Source organism: Hydractinia symbiolongicarpus, chromosome 4 (assembly GCF_029227915.1).
Source record: "Hydractinia symbiolongicarpus strain clone_291-10 chromosome 4, HSymV2.1, whole genome shotgun sequence".
Lineage (NCBI taxonomy): Eukaryota > Metazoa > Cnidaria > Hydrozoa > Anthoathecata > Hydractiniidae > Hydractinia > Hydractinia symbiolongicarpus.
In genome coordinates this window covers 6,414,433-6,439,247 of record NC_079878.1, presented here as the reverse complement: position 1 = coordinate 6,439,247, position 24,815 = coordinate 6,414,433, and the positions used below count along the sequence as shown (strand labels likewise).

The window sequence follows — 24,815 nt, the reverse complement described above, 5'->3', positions numbered from 1 at the left end:
ATGGTATAAAGCTTAGAGGAAAAAAAAATATAAAGAGAAACAACTTTTTTTCTTATGTTTTTTTTTCCTTCAAGAATGAAGTTTGTGTTTTTCGGTTTCTTTGTCGAAAAATAAAGTTGCACAAAAGTTTAGCTATTGGTGGTACAATCAAGCACAGCATTAAAGCGAGAGGAACATTTTCCCTGTATTGAACGAATTTTTTATCCAAACCGTTTTGACGGAGACCTGAAATCGACCTTGGCTGAACACTTTTCTAGTCAGTAGATGGGACAACTTGCTGAGTTATGTTCACTGAACAATTTACAGTCCCCATGTGGCTATAGTATGCTATTTAAGATATGTCATTGCAGTACAAGCAGTAAAACATACCTATCCATAAGAAACACGTGATTACTCTCGTGCATACAAAGGCATACCCATTTCTGAGAAATAAAATAAAAGCCGAGCCCTTTATTGCTCTCCTAGTTCCAAAAATAGTTTGTCTAGCTGAGTCACTACATCATCCAATGTGTGCGTTATGTACAAAACAGATGTCCGCTCAAGTGTCTCTAGCTATTTGATAAAGGTATACTTGTTAAACTCATACAAGGAAAATTTAGAAACATTTGAGGCTTAAATATTAAAAAAGGAATACAGTGGGAAGTGGGTGGTATAATTGAGTCTTGTTTATGTTTTGGGACATAAAACTTTAACCAATTTCGCTTCATTTGGACATTATGGAAACCTAAATTAACCTCGGAAATATTTTTAAGCGTGCGTGGCCTTTTTATTATGTAGCTCGCTTTGTACACACGTAGGTACGTAGTTCGGTTCGGTCACAACTACCCATGCCATGTTCGGAAAATTGGGTAAACAATGCCAGTGTGTACCTAATGTAAACATGGACCCACAATGATAAGTGTTTCCAAAACTGAAGTGGTTTTTTCCTGTATATATACAGTTGAACTCATGTAAATCGACCTCCCATAATTCGACAAATCATGTAAATCGACCAGATTCTTCGGTCCCCTGGTCGTTTTTTTCATCATGTAATTCGACTTTGGAAATTTTCTAAAATCGAATCATGAAATACGAATGTTTGTTTACGTTTCAAATTTTTGTTTCGAGTACTGGCGCAGCCTATAAATTTGTTACCATACTTTGGCGTTAAGCAATATTGACGTCAAAGGAGAGTATATTAAGATTAGTGAAGCCATTGCATTGCACTTTTAAATTTAAGGCTAAATAACTTGGAAACGGGTGGAAATAATTGACGTCATCTCCTGCGTGGGTAACTAGGGACCACCTTGGACCTATTTGGGTAAGTTTTCCAAACCTGGGTCCCCAAATCCGTTTCGGAATGGACGGGTTGATGACGTCATCAAAAAACCTATTCCTATTAATATCTTTGCAACCGTTTATCAAAATTACATGATCCTATACATTTTCTTGATCAGTGCTTCAAGATCTATACGATGAAGGCAACAGGCATACAAATTTCTGAAAAAAATTTTTTTGTGATCTGACAGGTCTCTGCTGACGTTAGCAAACTTTAAATGACGGTTGTTTTTCTCTGTTATCCTGCCTAAGTGGATTTTTCCACGGGCCTTATCGACTAGTCTATATAATAATACGCCAGTCCTGTCTGTCTGTGACTTTTGCAAAGTGTATAAACCTTCTTTGATAAAGTCTATAAAACATCGTCTATAAATTTGTTCTGTAAATTACCAAACTTTGACGTTAAAGTAATATTGACTTCAAACGAAAGTATATTAAAATTAGTGAAGCCATTGCATTGCACTTTTAAATTTGAGGCTAATTAACTTGGAAACGGGTGTAAATAACTGACGTCATCTCCTGCGTAGGTAACTAGAGACCACCTGGGACCAATTTCGGTAAGTTTCCCAAACCTGGGTCCCCGAATCCGTTTCGGAATAGACGGGTTGATGACGTCACCAAAAAACCTTCAACCCTAATATCTCTGCAACCGTTTGTCAAAAACACGCGATCCTATACATTATCTTGATCAGCGTTTCAAGACCTATACAATGAAGGCAGCAGGTATACAAATTTCTAAAAAAAAATTTTGGGGTTTTGACGGGCCGTTGCTGACGTCAGCAAAATTTTTAAACCTTTATATTTCATTACTCGCCTCATCAACACCACACGATCATATACATTTTCTTGATCAGCAGTGTAAGCCCTACACAATGGAGGAAACAAGAAAAAAAGGTACTATTTTTTTTGTAGATGTGTTGCTGACGTCATCAAAATTCATATGACGCTTATTTTTCAATTTTATCCTAAGAAAATAATATTAAAAAATATTCTCCAGTCTTGGTCATGTTTTCATTCAGAATGAGTCTTGCTGAAATATTTCTTTGTAATATACTTTTCGGAAAAAATATTGAACCAGCAAGCAAAGTGCGCTGCTCTGTTCATTGTGCAAAACGCGTTTGCCGGATTTTTAATATGTGCGCGGGATATACGGAATGTGAGCATTATAACCGGTTCGTAGCCCCTAGGGAGAAGATAAAAATTCTATATATATCTATATGTTCAAGTCTGTAAATTACATACATGCCGGAAAAATAGCCATTTTTGTTTTTCACCGCCATCAGCTCGACTTTCGTGTAAGTCACTAATTTCGAAAACCAACAGCCGTTCCGTAGTCCCTTTAAGTAGACATCAGGCGGAATTTTTTCGTCAATTTTGTTCTTCTCATTGGGTGGATGAATGGAAACAACTTTTCTTCATCGACATCATACTTTATTTTCACAAGAGTGCTTTCACAAGTTTCAATCTTTTTGAGGAAGGCACATTGTAAAACTTTTAAACAAATTCAAATTTAGTGTTACATGGGAATTTCTTTTTTGTTGCGTTGTCTTTAAATGAAAATGACAACTTCCGAGTAGACACACATTCCTCTGACAACATGACATGGTCACACTTAGTACATTCAATTATGTCTTCAGTATCAGTAGAAGACACTGCACCCTTACAATTAGTGCATAATAATTTTGTGTTAAAAGACTTCATATCGATAGAGGACACTTTTCCAAATATTTCTTTCTGTACATCATTGACAACAATCTTAGCACTGATATCCAATGTCTTCGTTTTCACAAACTGTTATCTCTGTCTGTTCAGTTGTCTTTAAGAATCGTCGTGATTTGAACTTATGAACCATTGCATTTGTTATTTCATAGCACATATCCTCCTCCACTTCGTTGGTTAAATCTCCGTAAAATGTAACATGGATAGATCCAGTGTTATCATACATCACAGTTTTACGATATTTCAAATTTTTATCATTATGAGTAGCACTTTCTATTTCGGACATGTTTGCAACAACTCCTTTTAAATGAACTCTTTCATAGAGAGCGCATCCGTTAAGAATATCACTAATGGATTTAAAGGTATATTCCAGACTTGTTTTGTCAAACTTTTGTTCAGCTTTTCTGACAGATGAATAGTCTGTTACAAGAATATCTTCATTGGAAAACTTGATTTTTTTCATCACATACCCAGATGAATTTTCTTGAATGGTTTTCAACAGTTAACGTTTTTCCGGAGTGAAACATACCCGGCGAACATCTTCTTCTGCGTGAAAAGTGAAATCAAAAGGTTTTAATGGGATGTAACCATTACCAGTAGACGCTTCTAAAGAGAAGGAATTTACGTTTAGGGGCAATGTTTCCGAAGCAGAGAGGAAGTCCAAACTATTTTGCTGTTTATACAACGTGTCACCTTGCTCCAATATATATTCCTAGTCGTTGCATGTCCATCGACTTACTGCTTTGAGAGTTAAAAAGCATATACTGAAGAGAGATATGCAAGAGCATTGTATTCCCCTAGCATTTCAAAACTTTTCGTGATTCTGGTGAAATGATGCCTGAATACATTTCATAATTGCTTAAGGACCTGGATTTAACCCTATGTCGCCAGAAGCAAACAGTAGAATTTTTAGAAAAGTATGACAAGATATAAAGGAGAAGGCATGTTCGCGGCAACAGTGACATATGAATGCCAAGCAGAACTTCGAATAACATGCAGTAGAAAATATAAAATATTTTATTAAACGTTTTATATATTTTCAACTTACTTTACACACTGCACACGTTCCTGGAAGCAATGCTGTGAAAGTCAGAAAGTTCAAAATGGCTCGAGATTTGTGCACAGCTTTTAAAAAACGTCTCTGAATAATCAGCCAATAATAGGTCAAAGAATTAGAAAATTCGCTATCGTGCGACGGTATTTAAAAAATGTCTTTTACAACCGAACCAACTGCGTGTATGACGCGCATAGTAATAGGTACAGAATACTGAAAAGATCAGGACACTGTGGAAATGCCAGATTACTTGGAACGGACTTTATGCGTTTGAAAATTCTGTTTACGTTAAACACAAACCTAAAAGACAAGAACTAAAGATTACTGCAGTTACCTGTGCAAGTCATGATTGAAAAGGATGTTTGAAATATGCAATTGGATTTATTGGTAAGACTAATTTACACTCTTGAGGACACAAAAAAAAACTTTTTCATGTAAGTATATAATGAGCATAAGATATTCTGGATTATGCAGAGTATGCCAAACCGTAAACATTAAAAAAAGTATCGCCAATCTATTAAGGATAATAATAGAATTATGACAAATACTTTCATGTATTTTTGCTTGTAAAGAAATTCGGCAGAAGTTGTTTAATGGTTGTGTTCCCATATGCAGCACAATGTTATTGTTTAAGAATAGGTTATTTCTTAAAGACTTTGGAGAACTCCCCATATAACAAGGAGAGACAGCTTTTTGATTTTTAGCATGTTGGTGTTATCGGTTCATGGCAACCAGTGTCACTGTTTCAGAAACATTTATTGGTACAATACACAAAAAGGTATGTTTACAAAAGTTGACTGATATGTATTGTATGTTACCAATACAATTTATTACATTCAGTATGTATTTTATATTTGGCTACTTTGATATTATTAAAAGTTTAGTGTTAGGGTTATAGAATTACAACTGTTTCTATTTTTTCTTAGCTTGCAGAGACAGATTCAAATGAGGAATATTAAGAATTAATTTGTACACATTATTACTATTGGCGAGAAACCTGAAAAACTGACAGTAAAAAATATATTCCCAAATCTTTATTTAGTTTTTGTGATAATACTGTTACGACTATAGACGAAGGGATCGAGGTTAGCTAACGTATTTAACTAATGTTGAATTAAATTCTTCGAGTTGAATTTGATTTAAAACAAGAAGCCCTGGGGGCTCTAAGAATTTCCGCTCGCTACCACAATATTTGATGACAACCTGCTAATTCGTTGTGTTATCGTGCCAAACATTCGAAGAGGTTTGGTGCATGAAACTTTGAAGATAAAGCACACAAGTGACATTATATCTTACAACAAACGCTAACAAAACGAAACGTGTCATAATAAACTGACATTTTAAAAGAAATTGCTAACAAAAAATACAGCCTATCATTCGTGGTTGAAAGTCTTGCGATTGAAACGTTTATGGTCTTAAACGGCATTTAGTTGACAAAAAATCAAAATTTTGATGTGACCATCATTTTCAGCATACTTTATTTGTTAACTGTGCCAAATTTTGTCGTAAATAAAGTAGTTTTAATTTTTGGATCAATTTTGGCCTAAAATGACATTTAAGGTGGCAAAGAATCAAAATTTTGATGTCACCATCATTTTCAGCATACTTTATTTGTTAACTGTGCCAAATTTTGTCGACAATAAAGTAGTTTTATTTTTTGGATCAATTTTGGCCTAAGATGACATTTAAGGTAGCAAAAAACCAAAATTTTGATGTCACCATCATTTTCAGCATACTTTATTTGTTAACTGTGCCAAATTTTTTTGAAAATAAAGTAGTTTTAATTTTTGGACCAATTTTGGCCTAAAATGACATTTAAGGTGGCAAATATCCAAAATTTTGATGTCACCGTCTTTTTCAGCATACTTTTTTGTTAACTGTGTCAAATTTTGTCGAAAGTAAAGTAGTTTAATTTTTATGACCAATTTTGGCCTAAAATGACATTTAGGTGACAAAAATCAAAATTATAATGTCACCATTATATTCAGCATACTCTTTTTGTTAACTGTGCCAAATTTTGTCGAAAACAAATACCAATTTTGGTCTAAAAGGTTATTTAGATGACTTCCCAGTACTTAGGAAGCTTGGGTACGAAGTTTAAATCTGTGACGTTGCAATTGACCATTTGGGACAGGGTTACTTAGTCAGTTATACCAGTTATACGTGAAATCCCAGGGTCAATTTTTTCTCAAAAAATGCTCCCAAAGAAAAAACGACGGTTTTACAGAATTTCCTACACCTTCGGACGCGGAAATTCAAAAAAGATTTTATTCCCAACATTATATTCACTTTTCTGCTTTTGTTTAGTCATACTTTTGTAGAAAATTTATTCTTTATAGAGATAGAGAAATATTCCTTCTGGCACAGTCGACGTCGGCCAAAGGGAAATTCCCTATAATGCCAATAACCAACACAAAATAATATTAAATGACAGATATATTAAATACTAACACATAATCATATTAAATAATATAAACGAAATCATATGACGTCATGCGCAATCTATATAAAAGGGAAATTCCCTAATTATTCAAAATCATGACCGTGCCAAAATTTTTGCTGAAATCAAAAATTTTATATAATAAAGGAGATGGATTTAAATTCAAATACTGTAAAACAATTACATATAATTGCAAAAACACATGGGCTTACGGGTTATTCAAAATTACGCAAAGCAGACCTAGTTACTTTATTAAATACACAGCATACCTCATTCTCACCCCATGGACATTTTTGAAAAACATGAAATGGCTAGATCACGTCCTATTAAGAAGAACATCGAGCCTTACGTTCCTACGCTTGAGGAAATGAACGAGTTTGAACGTCAGGAGCTGAAGAGAACTCGTCCAGTAGTCAAAAATAACCTGCAGGAATGGTCAGAGTGCCTATTATGACATCTACCTGAGATTATAAAGAAACCAGTGCAAAGTATATATACATCGATAAAATCAAGAATACTTTCAGTATATGATGGTGCCAAGAAGACCCTGGTTGGCGAGGTTGAGGAAGAAGCGAGGGAACAACTTAAGTGTATTTAATAAAGTAACTAGGTGAGGCGTAAAATCTTGCTTTGGTTGCTCTGAAGCATGATCTTCCCTCGCTTCTTCCTCAACCTCGCCAACCAGGGTCTTCTTGGCACCATCATATACTGAAAGTATTCTTGATTTTATCGATGTATATATACTTTGCACTGGTTTCTTTATAATCTCAGGTAGATGTCATAATAGGCACTCTGACCATTCCTGCAGGTTATTTTTGACTACTGGACGAGTTCTCTTCAGCTCCTGACGTTCAAACTCGTTCATTTCCTCAAGCGTAGGAACGTAAGGCTCGATGTTCTTCTTAATAGGACGTGATCTAGCCATTTCATGTTTTTCAAAAATGTCCATGGCTTGTGGTGAGAATGAGGTATGATTCAAGATTTACCGCCTCAAGAACACAAGCATGCATTACATAAAACATTTAAAAGTTATCGCATGGCTGGTGTTGATAAAACAGATATTAATGGGTACTTGGACATGGTACGATCACATGTAAAAAATTTGATCGAGAACCAGGTGGAGGAAATGGGATCTGCGAAAATCCAGTGCTCCCTATGGATTTTGTGGAAAAAACAAATCGATGGTACTAACGAGTTTATAGAAGTAGACAAAGTATTCCACAGCAATATGACATCAATATTTCAAGGAACCATAGTGGATGAAGTGATGGATACGATGTTTGATCAAATTAAAACGCATGTGGAGAATCCTGCATTACCCAAAAGTGGCTTTAGTATCGGTAAAATCAATAACATGGATATAGATTTTCATAAATTGAAGCTAACTAGAGGCTCATCATATATCGAAACACCAAAGTGGATAGCCAATAAGCGGGCGACCATTAATCCACAGAACAATGATGATGAGTGCTTTAAATGGTCAATTATCGCCGCCATACATCACGAAGAGATAGGTACAAACCATCAGAAAATAAGCAAGCTTCGACCATAGGAGGAGCGGTATAATTGGGATGGTATAGAATTTCCAACATCCATTAAGGACATTAACAAATTTGAACGTAATAATCCCGATATTGCCGTGAACGTATTGTATGCGAGGGGTAAAAATTTCAATATCTTACGACGATCGACATTTAACTAAAGGGATACTCAGATTAATCTGCTCCTACTTACCGCTGAGAAGAGGAACCATTACGTATCCATCAAAAATCTATCAAGACTACTAGGATGTGAAATATCAAAAAACCACAGCAAAATGAACTTTTGTCTTAATTGCCTGCAGGGCTTTCTAAACGATAGAATCCCGAGATAACCACTTTACCTACTGCAAAGACAACGAAGCGGTAAAGATCACGATGCCCAGCGAGAAGGAAAAATGGCTATATTACCAGGACGGACAATGCCAGTTCATGGTTCCATTCGTGATATACGCAGATTTCGAGAGCTTGCTCATCCCAATGAAGGAGAATGCTCGGGATACTAATACGAAAATGCTGAATAAGCATGTACCATGCGGGTGGGCAACATATGGTACCTTTGCCTACGGGTCCTTGCCAGATCCACTGAAAGTATACAGAGGTGAAGACTGTGTGAAGAAGTTCGTCGATCATCTAGAGAATGAGGTAAAGCGACTCTACAACACCTACCCTCAACAGAACATGTTACCACTAACGGAGGTACTAAAGAGGGAGCATGACTCCGCCACGAGTTGTCACATCTGCATGAAACCCTTTGATAACGACGAATATAGCCGTAAACTTCGAGACCACTGTCACTACACGGGGTTATACAGAGGAGCAGCGCACGCGATCTGCAACCTCAGATACAAGATACCAAGCCACGTGCCTGTGATCTTCCACAACCTATCGGGGTACAATGCCCATTTGTTCATCTGAGAATTGGGGGAGAAGTATGACACCCAGGATATTGGTTGCATCGCTGAAAACACAGAAAAGTATATCTCCTTCAACTTAAAAATCAAAGTACCTGTTGCAATGGGTGATGTTGAAACATACAAGAAGATAGAAATCAGATTCATCGACAGCTGTCGCTTTATGCCATCAAGCTTGGAGAGATTAGCTAATAATCTCGATGATGCCCAATGCAAACATCTCCGATGGTATTTTCCTGAGGAGGATACATTTCAGCTCATGCGACGCAAAGGAATTTATCCATACGAATACATGAATAGCTGGCAACGATTCAAAGAGACTGAGCTACCTCCAAAGGAGGCTTTCTATAGCAAGCTGAACATGAATGGGATTAACGATGAAGAATACGAACATGCTCAGAAGGTATGGAATTCTATTACTCCAAAGGGTCCAGAGACTACCATGGGTGACTACCACGATGCATATTTAGTGACGGATGTACTGCTATTGACCGATATCTTTCAGAACTTTCGCAGCACTAGCCACGCGAACTACAAGCTCAACCCCGCTCACTTCTACAGCGCACCTGGTCTCGCCTGGAAGGCAGCACTCAAGTACACAGAAATCAAACTGGATGACCTTACGGACCCTGATATGTTATTAATGTTTGAGAGAGGAATCCGAGGTGGTATAACTCAAGCAGTGCACCGCTACGCGATAGCGAATAATAAATATATGGGCGATCAATATGATCCTGATAAGGAATCGTCATACTTACAGTACGTAGACGCCAACAACCTGTATGGGTGGGCAATGCAACAATCCCTCCCAACTCATGGCTTCAAATGGGTATCGAATATTGAGATAATCGATGAAAAGAAGATCGAGAAATTGGTATCTGATATTAAATATGGGTACTTGCTGGAGATTGACGTTGATTATCCGAAGGATTTACACGACAAACACAACGAGCTTCCCTTCCTGCCGAAGCGCAAGATGATCCACAGGGTCGAGAAATTGATACCAAATCTTGAACACAAGAAGAAATATGTAGTGCACATCGGAGCTTTACATCAAGCTTTAAAGCATGGGCTCGAGCTTAAAAAAGTCCACCGCGCTATCCAGTTTAATCAATCCCCGTGGCTGCGAGGTTATATAGATCACAACACGAAACTGAGAACTGCCGCCAAGAATGACTTTGAGAAAGATTTTTATAAGCTTATGAATTTGAGCGTGTTCGGCAAGACGATGGAAAACATCCGCAATCATCGGAATATCAAATTAGTGACCAATGAAGCTGCATATACAAAGATTACCATGCAACCAAACTTTAAAAGCGGCACTTGTTTCGGTAAGAATCTCATGGGTATTGAGATGAGCAGAACGGGTATTAAGATGAATAAGCCCGTCTATATTGGTCAGGCTATTCTAGATCAGTCAAAACCGTCATGTACGAGTTTCATTATGACTACATGCAGCCCAAATACGGTAGTGAATTAAGAATTTGTTACATGGACACGGACTCGTTCGTATACCACATTCGAACCCATGATTTTTATCGAGATATTGTCGATGATGTGGAGGCACGCTTCGATACCAGTGCCTATACGAAGGATGACAACAGACCTCTCCCCATCGGGAAGAACAAGAAAATCGTCGGCTTATTTAAAGATGAGCTAGACGGTAAGATCATGACAAATTTTATCACCTTGAGACCTAAGGCTTATGCATACAAGAGCCTCACAAAAGAGGGGGGTGATCGTAAGGCCAAGGGTGTAAAACGTGCTGTTACCAAAAAATGTATAACTTTCGGTGATTACCAACGATGTTTGGAGGAACCTATTGATATTTCCAAGAGTTGGCGTTGTATTAATAACAAAGGTCATAATGTATACACTCAGGAGGTGAATAAAATTACCCTTAATGCCGCTGATGATAAGCGGATCGTTCAGGCGGATCAAATAACAACGCTTGTCCGAGGCCACTATCGGTTGACGGAGAAATAAAAACAATGGAGTTATTACTACAGATCTCGATATTGCTCCCATACATCGTGATCATTATCGGTTATTTGAAATATCGATGTTTAATAAATATGGCTCACAACTTAGCAGAAATATTCGATGATGTTGTCGATACACCATTAGAGGCTGTTGATCAAAAACCTATAGACAAGCGCGAGGCTTTGAAGGATATCCGCAAAAACAAGCCACACCTCTTAGGAAAAAAATGTACCGAGGCATTTTTGGACAAAGCATCACCCGAGGTTATTGAGAAAATACATGCTGAATTTGTTGAACGCGACCTCCATGAGAAAGGAGAGAAGACTGCAAGGGCATTGTCAACTCACGCCCTTGGGCTATATAGCAAAGCTATCGGTAACCTTATACCGCTCGATAGTTCCGAGGCTCTTCATTATGACTTAGAAAACGATCCTATTATCAGGGAGAGCATGACTGATCTTGGAATCCTCGTTTATACGGCGTTCGGAAAATTTTTAGCGCCTGTGCTCGTTGCGGCCCACACGATAAATCATACTAAGATGTCGAAACAGGGTTCCCCCGAATCGGGGAAACTGGTGAATGATACAAGCTCTCCATCATAAAGAAGATTTTATAAGTCTCACGACTTATAAAGAAATGAGCACTGAACAATCACAAGAAGAGAGAGTTATAACAAAACCAGTAAAGCACCCAGGGAGAGTAGCCCAAGGGCACAAGTTAGCCGCACTGATGAAGAAGAGGAAGGAAGATCATAAACAAGAGGTTGCTGTAGTTAATCCAGTCAAAACCTCTTCTGGGGACACTTCTATACAGTCGGGTAGTGTAATATACATTGGTGGAGGTCTTATTGCAATAATCGCATGTATTGGAGGTGCTTACTATTTTCTGATATTGATATTTTTCATATGATATAGATATAATAAACATGTCTACAAACGTAACTCCTCAGCTGAAGGAAATCATCGATATGATCTATGAAACAGTCGTGGACCTCGGGTTCAAATTTGGATATGCCATGGTTGGTAAGAGATTCCTTGGGATCTCGAGTCCTTCGACTAAGCTGCATACCAGCGACGTGATGAAGATGATAGCATATTTCACAGCAAGACGCGTGAGTCGCGAAATGGCTGTAAGCAAGGGCTGGTTGCCCGCGAGTATAGTCCCAAAACCTAAGTAAGCACGTACAAGTTTCATGTATTCCACATGGTATACATGAAGAATAAAATGACTCTTGATATTGTTAAAGAACCACATACAGCGATATTTACAGGTCCTACCTCATGTGGAAAAACACAAAGAGTCCTGGGCTTGCTTGAAAACGAATATCGAGGATATTTCCAAAACATCATAATTTTGTGCCCAACGATTAAATACAATCGGACTTATCTCGATAGACCATCACTTTGGAAGGATCCTTATGTATTTCTTATTGATCCAGGTGACCAGCTTTTCGATTGGATAAGCAAATTTTCAAACTTCTTGGCAGGCGAAGAAACATTATTCATCGTAGATGACATGATCGCTGATGAAAATCTCGATAAGCGACGTCAGCCCTTGCTCGAGTTGGCAATATCTGGGAGACATCGAAGGCACTCGTTGTGGCTCATAACTCAGAGTTACACGGCACTACCGAAGAATTTAGGACGACAAAAAAAGTAGTTGTTTCTATGGTACCCACACGAACGATCCGATTTTAAGCTGGTGGATGAAGAAACCAACATAATTAACGACTGGGAGTCTATAAAGAATCAACTCAAAAAGTCGCGTGCTTATATTCGACTCGAGCACCCTAGAAATAGTATATAGGAGTACATTGGAATAAATAAATATGTCATATATCAAAACCTTAGAAAATCAGTTGAAATCCTGTCATGAGGAGATGGATAGGATACCCTATCTGGAATCTCAATTAGAGGCCCTTGATGAAGAGCTAAGGGATGCATTGGAAAGGGAAAGGTATCAGAGGAACACCATGTATTTTTTGGGATTCATGTCTGTCCTAATGATCACTCTGGTTGGAGCCATTATTTAAAATAAAATGTCTTGTCTTGTTGAATTTAATAATATCCAGCTACATATCGTAACTATCAACGGCCGCCCTTGGATTAGGGCTAAGGAAGTAGTCCAGGCATTAGAATATAGAAAGGACACCTCCGATACCATCCACAACCATTGTAGCCTGGAAAATTACGCTCACAAGTATCAATTGAGCAAGTCCCCCGTAGCGGGGGACTTGATAAAATGGCCCTCGAACTCGAGAAAAGACGACATCTACATCAATGAGGAGGGTATGTACGAGTTGGTGTTTGGAAGCCAGCAGCCTAAAGCGAAAAAGCTTCAGAAAATATTGCTGCAATACAATGTTCCCAAAAATCCGTGAGCAACTACACCATCAAGCCATCGAGGAAAGTGATATTGCCCTGGCGATGCTTAACGATGACCTTCAAGAGCGAGAGAAACAGCTAGATCTAAGAGCCTTGGAAATTGCGGAGCTTCGTGATCGGTATGTTTCTAATGGTTATCCCTATGATAATGTACTCTGTGTTATTGACAAGATCTATCCTAATAAATGTGGAAAAAAGGGCCAACATCCCCATTACATTATTCGTTGTCAACGTCGATCTCTAAACGATCAGCTCCGCACACTAAGGGATATGTATCCTAATATGATCGAGAGACATCCAATCTGTGACGATCCAAACGCCGTGCATACATGGAATAGATTCAGGGATGATAATCTCGGGATATAGAAAATTCATGGCGAAATCATTTTAGTTTACCCGATGACGCCACACGTGAGTTATTCGAGGGCATGTATGATATCAGCATGACATAATCGCTTATATGGTTTTTGTAGCTCTTATGAGCCACAAAAAAATCGAGAAATTTACCATTCTTTCACATGCTCCGGAGGTATTTCAACATCCTCTGGAATCAGCATTAATTCTTCCGCCACAAAACTTCGATCAGGTCCATCTGCCAAATAGTATAGGAGGCGTGTACCGGTTACGATACGATCTAGACTATACGTCTTTTTGCTCCAGAACGCATCCGTAGCGCGCCTTTTTGATCATTATGTTCTTCTCCAGGCTGGAGCAGATACAGATATAAACCATCATCAGGTAGAGGCTTTTCTTCAGGATATTCCTCGCTTTTCGCGAGTGGTACGTCATCGAGTTTAATGGCCTTGCTTGGCTTCATATCGATCATCACGGTCTTGGTGTTATTCAAACTCTTGACGATAGTGTACAGATGCTTGACCCATGTACTACTCTGTTCGTCAGTTAGTAGCTCTTGCGCATCTTGAGGCTTGAAAAGCTTTTGTGCTAGTACCTTATTATATGATTCGACAAACGCCGTGAAAGTATGATGGTACTTGGTAGTAGCACGCTTTATTTCAACACTTTTGGATTCTAACAGCTTTGTCACGTCCGATTTGAACTCACTACCGTTATCACATTGAAAAGTCTGAGGATATCGGAGAGGTCCTGCCTTGTAAATATCCTTCAACATCTCCGCAACATCGCTGGATTTCTTGGTTCGTAACGGCCTAGCTACCTTATACCTTGAGGCCACGTCAATGCCTGTGAGGATATGCTTGTATGTATTTCCATAGATTTTATCATGGGCATGTACAAGAGATCAAACTGGTGCGTTTTATTAGGATTTGTAATATTGAAATGGGGATAATCGATCTTTTTCGGGCTACGAATATGTCGAAGCCAGAGCAACTGACGACTAAGCCAGTGAATAATTTTTTTCCTTGAGAGACCAGATTTTTCAGCGAGCAGTTTGATCGCCTTGCGTCCGATCCATAGATTTTCTGGTTGGTAATATATTTAACTTAATTTTTCCTCTTCTTCCGGAGTAACAATATGCTTTACTTTTGACATGTTTATTACATATCAAAAAACGATTACGCCCATTTGTACGCCGCAAAACCGAGGAGGGCCAAGGAGCCAATAATGAACGTCAGTTCACCTTCCTGTTGCTGCTTGCTGGGGGTATAAAAATCAGATAATCGTGGAGCCTTCTCTATGGTTGCAATGAAATATTCCCGCATTCTTTCGTCCAATTCTTTGAGAGATTGCCCTGCTTCTCCTGCTGTTCCTCCCGCCGTCGGTTATACCAGTCTATTTTTTTCTGTCTATCCCGCACCCATTGGGCTTGAGGAGCTTGTAATTTCTCCACCGCGATATCATGACGTCTCCTTTCCTCTTCGCCATGACCTGAGAGCTTACTGAAGAGATAATTTGAGCCTGAAAACGCGAGCGCGTTAATCAACGCCCCGCCAGCCATAATCGCGAGACTTGCCATCTTTATTTTATGGTAATACCATAGAATAACGCGTGATACTGAATATTTGGTCTAATACTCGACACTGTGAAACCTCCAATCTAAAATATTCAACTGAGCATCTTGGAGTAAGAAAACATAGCATTTTATATCACTCGTACCATCGTTTTTCTTGCTGATATGAAGGGTTATACCGTCACTGAGCCTTTGTAAGGCGCGCCCACTTTTATGCAGAGTGTGATCAGGACTGCTTCGGAAGTCGACAAAGAGCCCATAACTCTCCGTAAAAAACTTCCCGATGGTCACGATAGAATCGTGGGATCCGAAGAGCTCAGCGACTTGCTTTAGGTGATCCCTGGGTAACATCGCGTGGCTATACAATTCATTGTGGCTACCTTCACATGTTATCGAGATCTTCTCGATTTTCGGGTTGTAGAATTTTTCATTATTACCAGCATATGCTTTAACTACACCGGATCCTGAAATAGCAGTAGAATTCCTCGCAGAGATTTCGCTGGAGTGTCGATTCGCAAGTTGTAACTCGTTTCAGCTTTCTTTATGGTCACCACTTTACTTCTGAGTATACGCTCATAGGGTAGGGCGAGGCGGCTGTATCTCGACATCATAGCACTTGCAAATGCTTCATTAACCATCTTTTCAAATTCCAAACATATGTTCAGTTTCTTATGCGGATCTAATTTACCAAAAACACTCATTTATTTATACAGGTACATGGGTTGAAATAAATGCCTATAAATCCAGTATATGAACCAAATTTTACGCCGGAGGAAGATATAGAAGACGAACCTGAGGAGTTTAGTAGCGAGAGTGAAATTCTTAGGCCTGAGGATATTCCCACTACATCCTGAACACCTTCACGAGGTGGCCTCACTTACACAACTGCAAGGCATGAACTACTAACATCAGAGGTTGATAGCCTCTACGAAGCCCTTGGTGAAGAGCTCGGTCAACCGCTCGCGAGACATTATGATGGCTTTGAAATGGATGGTAATAAGCTTACCTATGATGGTGTAGAGCTCACGAAACAAAATGGTGAAATTAGAAAAGCTTCCGCGATAGTGAAGGATCTAGGCGTGGGACGATTGCGTGCCTTAGGTTTTGCTGATTATACTACACCACACAAGGGTAGTAAAGCAGCGGCTCAAAACCTCTTGAATTATATTTATACCATCGAGGACAACCCTGGAGACATCGAGATGTTGCCGCTGCTCGATAATATAATAGATGAAACGAAGAGCCTCATGGAGGATACTTCCTTTACCGAAGCCTTCGATGAACGCGAAAGAAGAAAGCTTCATTTCTATGTTAAAATACTCCAGGGCGACTTGAATAACGTGAAAAGTAAGATGAACTACTACGATGGCGAGCTTTCCAAGGCAGAGGACAAGATTAAGAGGCTTGAGGCGAAGAAAGCTGGGTCCGACGTATCCGAGGAACAGCAAAAAATCTGGGATGAGGACCTCGATAAGGCCAAGGAAGATCGAGAAAAGATAAAGGATGACCGAAAGGCTATAATAGAAGAAAATGGTCTCTCTGGAATCAATACCCAGCTCAAGGCGATTAAAGATACACTCATGAAAATCGCGGGGGATGATAAAACCTTGGTCGAAAAACGCAGGATCCTGTTCAAAGAGCAGGGAACAACTATCGCGAGCATCGTCTCAGTTGTTGGTCTACTGGTCTCTACCATCGTGCTCGCCGTCACTGGAAGAAGTACAGGCGCCGTAGGAAGTACAGGAGGAGGTGGTGGTAGCAAAGGGTTTGTTCAAAAGCAGCTGGAGAGACTCGGGAAATTTTTAAAGTACCTTGCTGGCAAAGCGGGAGATGGCCTTCCAGGAATCATTGGTACCATCGTGTCATTTTTCTTCAGGGTAGCTGCTAAAGTTGTGGAGTATGTAGCGAGACACCTCTACCTAGCCATAGCGAGTGCTGTAGGTATTATGGTGGCTTATGTAGGTAACAGGAGGAGTAGGAATCGTAGATCGTAGATTATTCTGGTAAACCACCTAACTTACCAGGTGACAATCTTAATGTTTCATCCATATATAGGTGATAATTAGCAATATCCCCACAGTGATAATAGTAGCCTTAGTTTCCTCATGAGCTATTGCTGACGATGGAGCTGGTGGAGGATGTGGTACCTTGGAGGGTTGATGATGCTTCCTTGGTATGGCAACAGCATGCGGAGTGTTAATATTGGGATTGATACCAATCTTGAAATGGTCCTGACTGATCAGGATCTTGTTGTTAAATCCAGCCACATTTCCGATCCTCAGTGACATATCGCTTGGGATCATGTAGACGCCATGGGGAACACTATAATCGACCTTGCTTCGTGCATATCTGAGTACGTTCTCGAATTCACTAATCTCTCTACCTGTATTTGTAGGTCCAATCACCAACTGTTCAAAGGTCGTCAAGTAAAGTCGTTGGGCATCGATAGAACTGCCTTGATTACCAATAATTCCTGATCGCGCATTGGCTTGGGACTCCAAAATTAAATACGCGTAGCATCGTACACTTTGTGATAACTTTTCAATACCAATACGTGTAAGACCCTGACTATTTTCAATTATCCACCTGCTCCAGGATCCAGCATTGAAATATGAAGGCCCACTGCCAGGAAAATATTTACGTTTGGCTTGCCATGAACTGAAAATACTCTCATTTTTCCATTCTTGCTCATTTGGCGATACTCCAAATTCACGAGCCAATGCGTGAAGCTTTTGATTATTGAATGGGTTATTTAAGATATTGAAGGGGGAAGAGCCTGGTAAAAGAATCTCTAGCTCTTCGAGAATCTTCCGAATTTGGAAATAGACATGGAACCTATACACAGAGCGAACAAGGGGTAATGGAAACGTTAGACGTTGCATGCTGATACCACAAGCCGATGTTGCAGCGAATACAGAGAAATTCAACTGCGTAGACCAGAGGTTGAAAGGGTGAGTCCTATATTCATCGACCGGAGGGTTAGCATGGAAAACATAGTCCACAAAGATATCGGGAAACCTTACTTTAAATGACGAGCCCTTCGCGTCTATTACTATATCCTGCACTATGAGATCCGAGCTCTTTAACTGCTCCAGGTACCTGCCATGATTCGACAGATATTTTGCCCTTGGGTTGTACGAGTAAATATTTATTGTTTCTTTAAAAAAACATGAGACAGCTGTACGTAACAAATATTGACAAGCCTACGATATTTGAGGACTACCAAGGCAGGACACTAGGATCGCTTTAAAATCCATCAGCATTAGACCTACTTGGTTGAATATCTACAGCAATAACGATTTTACTATACGTAAGGTAGGGCCCGATCAGACTCGAATTGAAATAATGAATGGGTTGTACAAGATCGAGGATTTAGCGAGTATCGTCAACAGTCAAGCACAGGGCAAGGTACAACTTTTTGTTCTGAAAAATGGACTCTGCAGGCTACGTGTTAATGACGGGTACATGGTGGTGATTCATCGACAACTGCAAGAGCTCTTGGGCCTACCCTATGATCCCAGTAAAAAATACTATATGAAGGGTGACTACGATTCATTTTATAGGACTGATGTATACCAGCGACTGAGGCTTGTTTGCCCTCAGTTAGATGAGGATGATTGCCTTATTAACGGGAAAAAATCCAAGATTCTTGCCATCCTACCTACCAAAGAGAACACATGGGGAGACATTTTATCGTGGACTTTTGACAACCCTGTATACCTTCGTTTGAAGGGTAGCACGGATTGTCTGGAGATGGAGACGATCCGTGCTACCCTTCTAAGATAAGAATGTTTCGTTCGTTGGAATTACCATACACTTGCTCATAGAATAAATATGACAGATATTATGAAATTGTATCCGAGCTTACCTTCTGCACCTGATCAAGAAAATAATGAAAGTCAGGTCTAACGGCTGAAGAAAATTGAAGAAATCGAAATATATCTACGAAATGAAGCTAAACAACGCGAAAAACTCGCTAAAAACTTGGTATGCATGGTACCTGGATTCACTACATGGATCACGGATTACTCGCGATAAGCTTGATAACATCAGGCGTTGGGATCGCTTCTATGCTCAGTGGCATCGGAGTCTCCCTGGCGGTAGCGATGGGTGGGATCAGCATAGCCGTTGGTATAGGACAGACTGCCCTGAAACAGGGTGAAAAGAAATTGAACTATAAACGTAAGAAGCATGACTCAATAAGACTCCTTGCGGAGACTAAGCTGAATAGTATTGTTGATTTGATTTCGAAAGCCATCGAGAATGGAGTGATAAGTGACTACGAATTTACCCTTATTATGCAAGAGAAGCAAAAATATCTCCTAATGAAAGAGCAAATCCGTCAGCGTACTAAAAAGATTGTGGAGACGATTAACAATCAAGAAAGGCAGCAATTAGTCGCTCAGGGAAGATAGGAAGCCAGAGAAGAACTGTTAAAAAACTTACATATTGCGCAGTATGTAAGCGCTACCTAGACGAACCGCCCGCGTATTCATAAAAAATAATGTATTGTTAATACATTATTTTTTTCACATCGTTCATTTTTAATGAACCCGCTCTATTCAGTGATTAATCGATGGCCTTTCGATTGATTTTCTATTGCCCACACGGGTTGCATATTGGTATAATGTAAACTCGCGAGCTGCACTTCCCTATTGGGTGGAGCGCCATTTTCTTTATATTTAACCGGCACCTTATGATCAAATTCCCACTGCCCTCTATTGCTCCAACACATACCGTCTTTGAATTGCTTTTGGATATGACCGATAAATGTACAGATGCCACACCCCAGGTACTCTGTTGATGCTATCTCTGTGTCATATCTTAGGGCATTGTTAATCCTACTTCGAAAAAGATTACGCATATATGCAGGGAAATCACATTCTTTACAAAGACCCTGATATTTTTTATGATGGCATTTGTTTCGCTCCATCGACGCCTTTACAATATCAAGGCATTTGGTACATTGTTTGGTCCATTGTCCATTGCGCTTGTTAATTCTGAAATATTCAAAATATAAAGAACTTTTGCACTGTGAACATTTTTTGATTTGCTCCATATTTTTTGTTACATTTTGTGAGATACATCTCACAAAATTTTGGACATACTATATCACACCCACAACGTCACCGGTATCTTTATCGACCATGAAATCTCCGTCATAAATTATTGTTCGTTTCTGTTTTGCCTCGAAGCCTCTGATGTACTATTCTAGGATCTTCATTGATGCTATATCTTACAGTATGGACCATTGGTTTGCGTTGCAATATCTCTATATTTTATCTTGTTAATTGCGGCTATAATTTCACCCTTGTTCATAGTGGAGTAACCGCGAATGCCCAATTTCCTGGCTTCATGTTTATTAGACCACAACGAATGGTTCTTCTTCATCATCTGAATCAATAAGGTGCCTGGTCCTTAAAGGTTGTTGTACCGGTTTATACTTACATTCTTCCAGAAGAACCCGGGTGAAATGCTTTGAATTCTGCCGATAAATGCTGGATATTTTAAGTATACAGATACATTCACATGGCTGTCGCATAGGTAATGGAAGATCGTAGAAATACGTGTTTATTTTACCATCCCATTCTTTAATTTTTGTGTTTAGGTATCTACCGTTCTTCACTGATGAGGTCGTGAACTCACTACCATACAATTTCTCGATCCTGGCTAGGATGATCTGATATTTTCCAGCCATTCTTGATGATGATGTATGTCAAATGACATGATAAGCGAAGATCCATCATCTTATCTGGATGCACCATTGCTATATAGACCTCTCGATGTTATGATTAGTAACGATGATATCTTGTTGTTATGTTTATAACCAATGACAAAGCGCTCATCCTTGCTTTTGTTGGCTTTAATTCGATCGCTAAGTACGATATTCTCAATTTGAACCTCATCAATATCAAGTACTCTTGGTTCACTATAGAAGTCCCTCGTCTCTATGGAGTTGTTATAGAATTTGAACATCCTTTTATTTATGGAAATTGAACCCCAACTAGGGTTTTTACAAGGACACCAGTCACCATTGTACGTGATATACATCATATATTGTTGCCAGCACAATATCCTTCCTTTTATTATTAGTCTCCGTCCACACTTACATCTATCATATTTATCAAGATCAATCCCGCATTCGTCGCAATATTCTTGGTCATATTTATTTGATAGAACTAATAATGGCGGCGAAGAGATCGCACGCGTTTTTTCTAGCTGGTTTGATTGTTGGAATTTATTGTTGTTTTTGTGTATTCAAACCAAGATTTGTGAAACCAGATGGAATAAGTTTAACACTTAATGTTCAAGACTACTACGACGAGATTGGAGAAACGTTTACTTTCAGTTCAATCCATGTTTGTAAACAAAAACCTCGACCAACAGTAAGTTGTACAAGACGCAAAAGTTTGTTTATAGTTTTACTACTCTTGTGTGGTGACATAGAAACATGTCCTGGACCGGAAAGCCTTGGTGAATTTTATGATAAGGGAGGTCTGAAATGTGTTCATCAAAATATTCGTGGGTTACTTTCAAACTTTGTCCACTTGGAAGCGTTAGAGCACAAGCATGATTCAAAAATTGACATTATAACCTTGTCTGAAACACATATTTTGAACGAGGATTTTAGTGACAATGATGCTCTTTATGAACTGTCTGGTTACACTTTGGTTAAAAGAAACAGAACATCTGGAAAAGGAGGAGGCGTGGCTGTTTATGTCAAAAACAATATTAATTTTAAGCAAAGGCTGGATTTAGAAAATTCAACTTTAGAGTCTCTGAGGCTTGAAATTTTTATTAAAAAATCGAAATAAATTTTAGTAGGGTGTTTCTATCGCCCTCCAGAGGGTTCAAAGTACTTACCATCTAAATATAACGAAACATTTGACGATCATTTAAATTGTATCAATCAAGAAAATAAGGAAACTATACTCATGGGAGATTTCAATGTGGACTATAATGTTACAAACGTCAATAAAGATTTTAAATCTACAATTAATGTGCATGGTTTTAAACAACTTATCAATAAACCCACGAGAACGTCTTCTACGTCATCAACGACAATTGATTTATTTTTCACTAATTGTTCCGACAATTTTCACTGCACTGACGTATTCCCTACTTCGCTGAGCGATCACGATATGGTTGGTGGAATACGTAGGATACACAACATCAAGCATCCTATGCGAACTCTGAAGTGCCGTAATTACACTAACTACGTTCCTGAAAACCTTTTTTATGACGTCTCCGAAATTGCCTGGCGCCCTGTATACGACGCCAGTGATGTAAATTCTGCAGTTACGTATTTTAACTCGAAGCTAAGAGATTCTTTTGATAAACACGCCCCGTTAATCGAAAAAAGAGTTAAATCACGACCTTGTAAATGGCTAACTTCAAAAATAAAATCTCAAATGAACAACCGTGACAAACTTCATCGCAAGGCTCGCAAATCAGGTAAAAGAGAAGATGCAAAGAAATATAAAAAGATTAGAAATAGTTGCAATAATAACATAGTGAAAGCAAAGGCTAACCACCAGCGTGATCTTATTAACGAAAATCTGTCAAATCCAAGAAAGTTTTGGAATGCAATAAAATCAGTATTCCCAAGCAAACCGAAAAAAGTGTGTCAAATGTCAAAAGATAGTGAAAGCAGAAGTAAAGTAAACAACTTCAGCAAGTTTTTTAGTACAGCTGTTCACTCCCTTAAATCCAAGTTAATTCAACTTATGAATTTTACATGGAGATACGTACCACCTTTTTCTTTACGAACAAATAAAATTTTCATAACAGGTTATATTTCTAAGATTTTTGTAGAGAAAGAACTCCGATCACTCAAACGAAATAAAGCAACCGGTATAGACGAGTTAACACCCGGAATGTTAAAAGACTGTGCTATTTTAATTTCAAAACCTCTTAGTCACATAATAAACCTTTCGATAAACACCTCAACTGTACCATCAGCCTGGAAAGTTGCGAAGGTTGCACCTATATTTAAATCTGGGGATTCTTCTCTTCCCGAAAACTATCGCCCGATTTCAATTTTACCGGTGCTATCTAAAATTCTTGAGTAGCCTATTCATAACGAACTCATGAAGTATCTCGAAAAAGAGAAATTACTGAACGACTGTCAATATGGTTTTCGAAGTAAACGCTCCACGAAACTTGCTTCTACTTTATTTTGCGACAGTATTTGTCGCGAAATAGATGGCGGTAAGTTAGTTGGAGCAGTTTATATAGATTTATCGAAAGCTTTTGATACGATCGGACACTCATTATTATTAAACAAGCTACGCACGTACGGAATTAAAGGCAAGGAGCTAGCATGGTTTACCGACTACTTATTTAATCGAAGTCAGTTAGTAGACATTAACAATATTCGATCCAGCTTCGAGCCAATTTACTGCGGTGTTCACAAGGTTCCATTTTGGGACCACTGCTTTTTATAATTTTTTATGATGATTTTGTAGACCATATCTCAAATTCTAAAGTTATAATGTACGCAGATGACACCGTCATATACATTGCTCATAAAGATGTTACTAGAATTGAACAACTTCTCAATCAAGACCTTGAGAGGCTATCAGTATATTTCCGTAAAAATGAGTTAATTATAAATTTAAAAAAAGGGAAAACAGAAGTCATGTTGTTCGGAACGGCTAAACGCTTGAAAGCACATGACAAGGCTCTACAAGTTGTATATCAAGAAAATCCGATAAATTTCGTTTCTCAGTATAAGTATCTGGGAACAGTAATCGACAGCAAGTTAATGCTTAATGACATGATTGTCCGGAGTGATAACATTCCATCCATCACAGGACTCGTCAACCGTAATATTTGTGTACTCGTTAAAAAGTGTCTACTAAATGATCTAACATCTGAACATTTTGACAATTATTTTGTCAGCCAACAACATGACAATAACACACGAAATAACGGCTGCATTGTCAGGTTACCTCGGGTCAAACTAGAAATCGCCCGGCAGAGTTTCTATTTTGCAGGGGGTAAACTGTATAATTCACTGCCACTTGAAATTCGAAAAATCGCTAAAATGTCTCTTTTTATGAAGGCGCTCAGAGGGTACTTCTCTTAATAGACGATACCAGCTATTGGGCGATGTACACTCTCAGCGGCTATCTTAGTCACTGTGCCGTCCAGTCTGCTTCAAGTTTAGCTAAGTGGTACAGTTGACTCTCTCTATCTCGAACTCGCAAGGGACCAGAAAATTTGTTCGAGATAGAGAAAGTTCGAGATAGAGAAAAATTGACAAAAATTGGATTTTTTCGTAAAAAACGTATTTTTAACCTTCAGTGTATCGGGAGTTGATAGAGGTCAATGAGAGATGTTAAAATGTTAATATTCAATGCACAAGACTTCTTTTAAAATAAATACATAAAATAAATTTACAGCTTCATTTAAAGAAATCGGTTATGTCTTTTTGTTTAAGTGATGCCACTCTGTCTTCATTATACATTTTTTCGAATTTGGAGATAAGCATTTGCATTTCATTGCCTTTTTCGCAACACATTGCTAGATCTTTC

At 38.7% G+C, this 24,815-nt stretch overlaps 4 protein-coding genes across 4 annotated transcripts in view; all 4 read left to right on the top strand.

The window, feature by feature from the left end:
• The window catches only part of LOC130640988 (transcription initiation factor TFIID subunit 5-like), a 105,540-nt gene that overhangs the window by 9,932 nt on the left and 70,793 nt on the right, over positions 1-24,815 (top strand). The gene's annotated exons all lie outside the window — the stretch shown is intronic.
• Positions 9,086-10,462, top strand: LOC130642191 (uncharacterized). The gene has a single exon (XM_057449277.1). The coding sequence runs from the start codon at positions 9,086-9,088 to the stop codon at positions 10,460-10,462; it is 1,377 nt and encodes a 458-aa protein (XP_057305260.1).
• Positions 22,212-23,348, top strand: LOC130642190 (uncharacterized). Its single transcript, XM_057449276.1, has one exon. The coding sequence runs from the start codon at positions 22,212-22,214 to the stop codon at positions 23,346-23,348; it is 1,137 nt and encodes a 378-aa protein (XP_057305259.1).
• Positions 23,367-23,723, top strand: LOC130642189 (uncharacterized). The gene has a single exon (XM_057449275.1). The coding sequence runs from the start codon at positions 23,367-23,369 to the stop codon at positions 23,721-23,723; it is 357 nt and encodes a 118-aa protein (XP_057305258.1).

What these genes read in the sequence shown, in the direction of transcription:
- LOC130642191 (XM_057449277.1), top strand. Translation starts at nt 9,086, where the DNA reads ATGGGTGATGTTGAAACATACAAGAAGATAGAAATCAGATTCATCGAC.
- LOC130642190 (XM_057449276.1), top strand. Translation starts at nt 22,212, where the DNA reads ATGGGAGATTTCAATGTGGACTATAATGTTACAAACGTCAATAAAGAT.
- LOC130642189 (XM_057449275.1), top strand. Translation starts at nt 23,367, where the DNA reads ATGAAGTATCTCGAAAAAGAGAAATTACTGAACGACTGTCAATATGGT.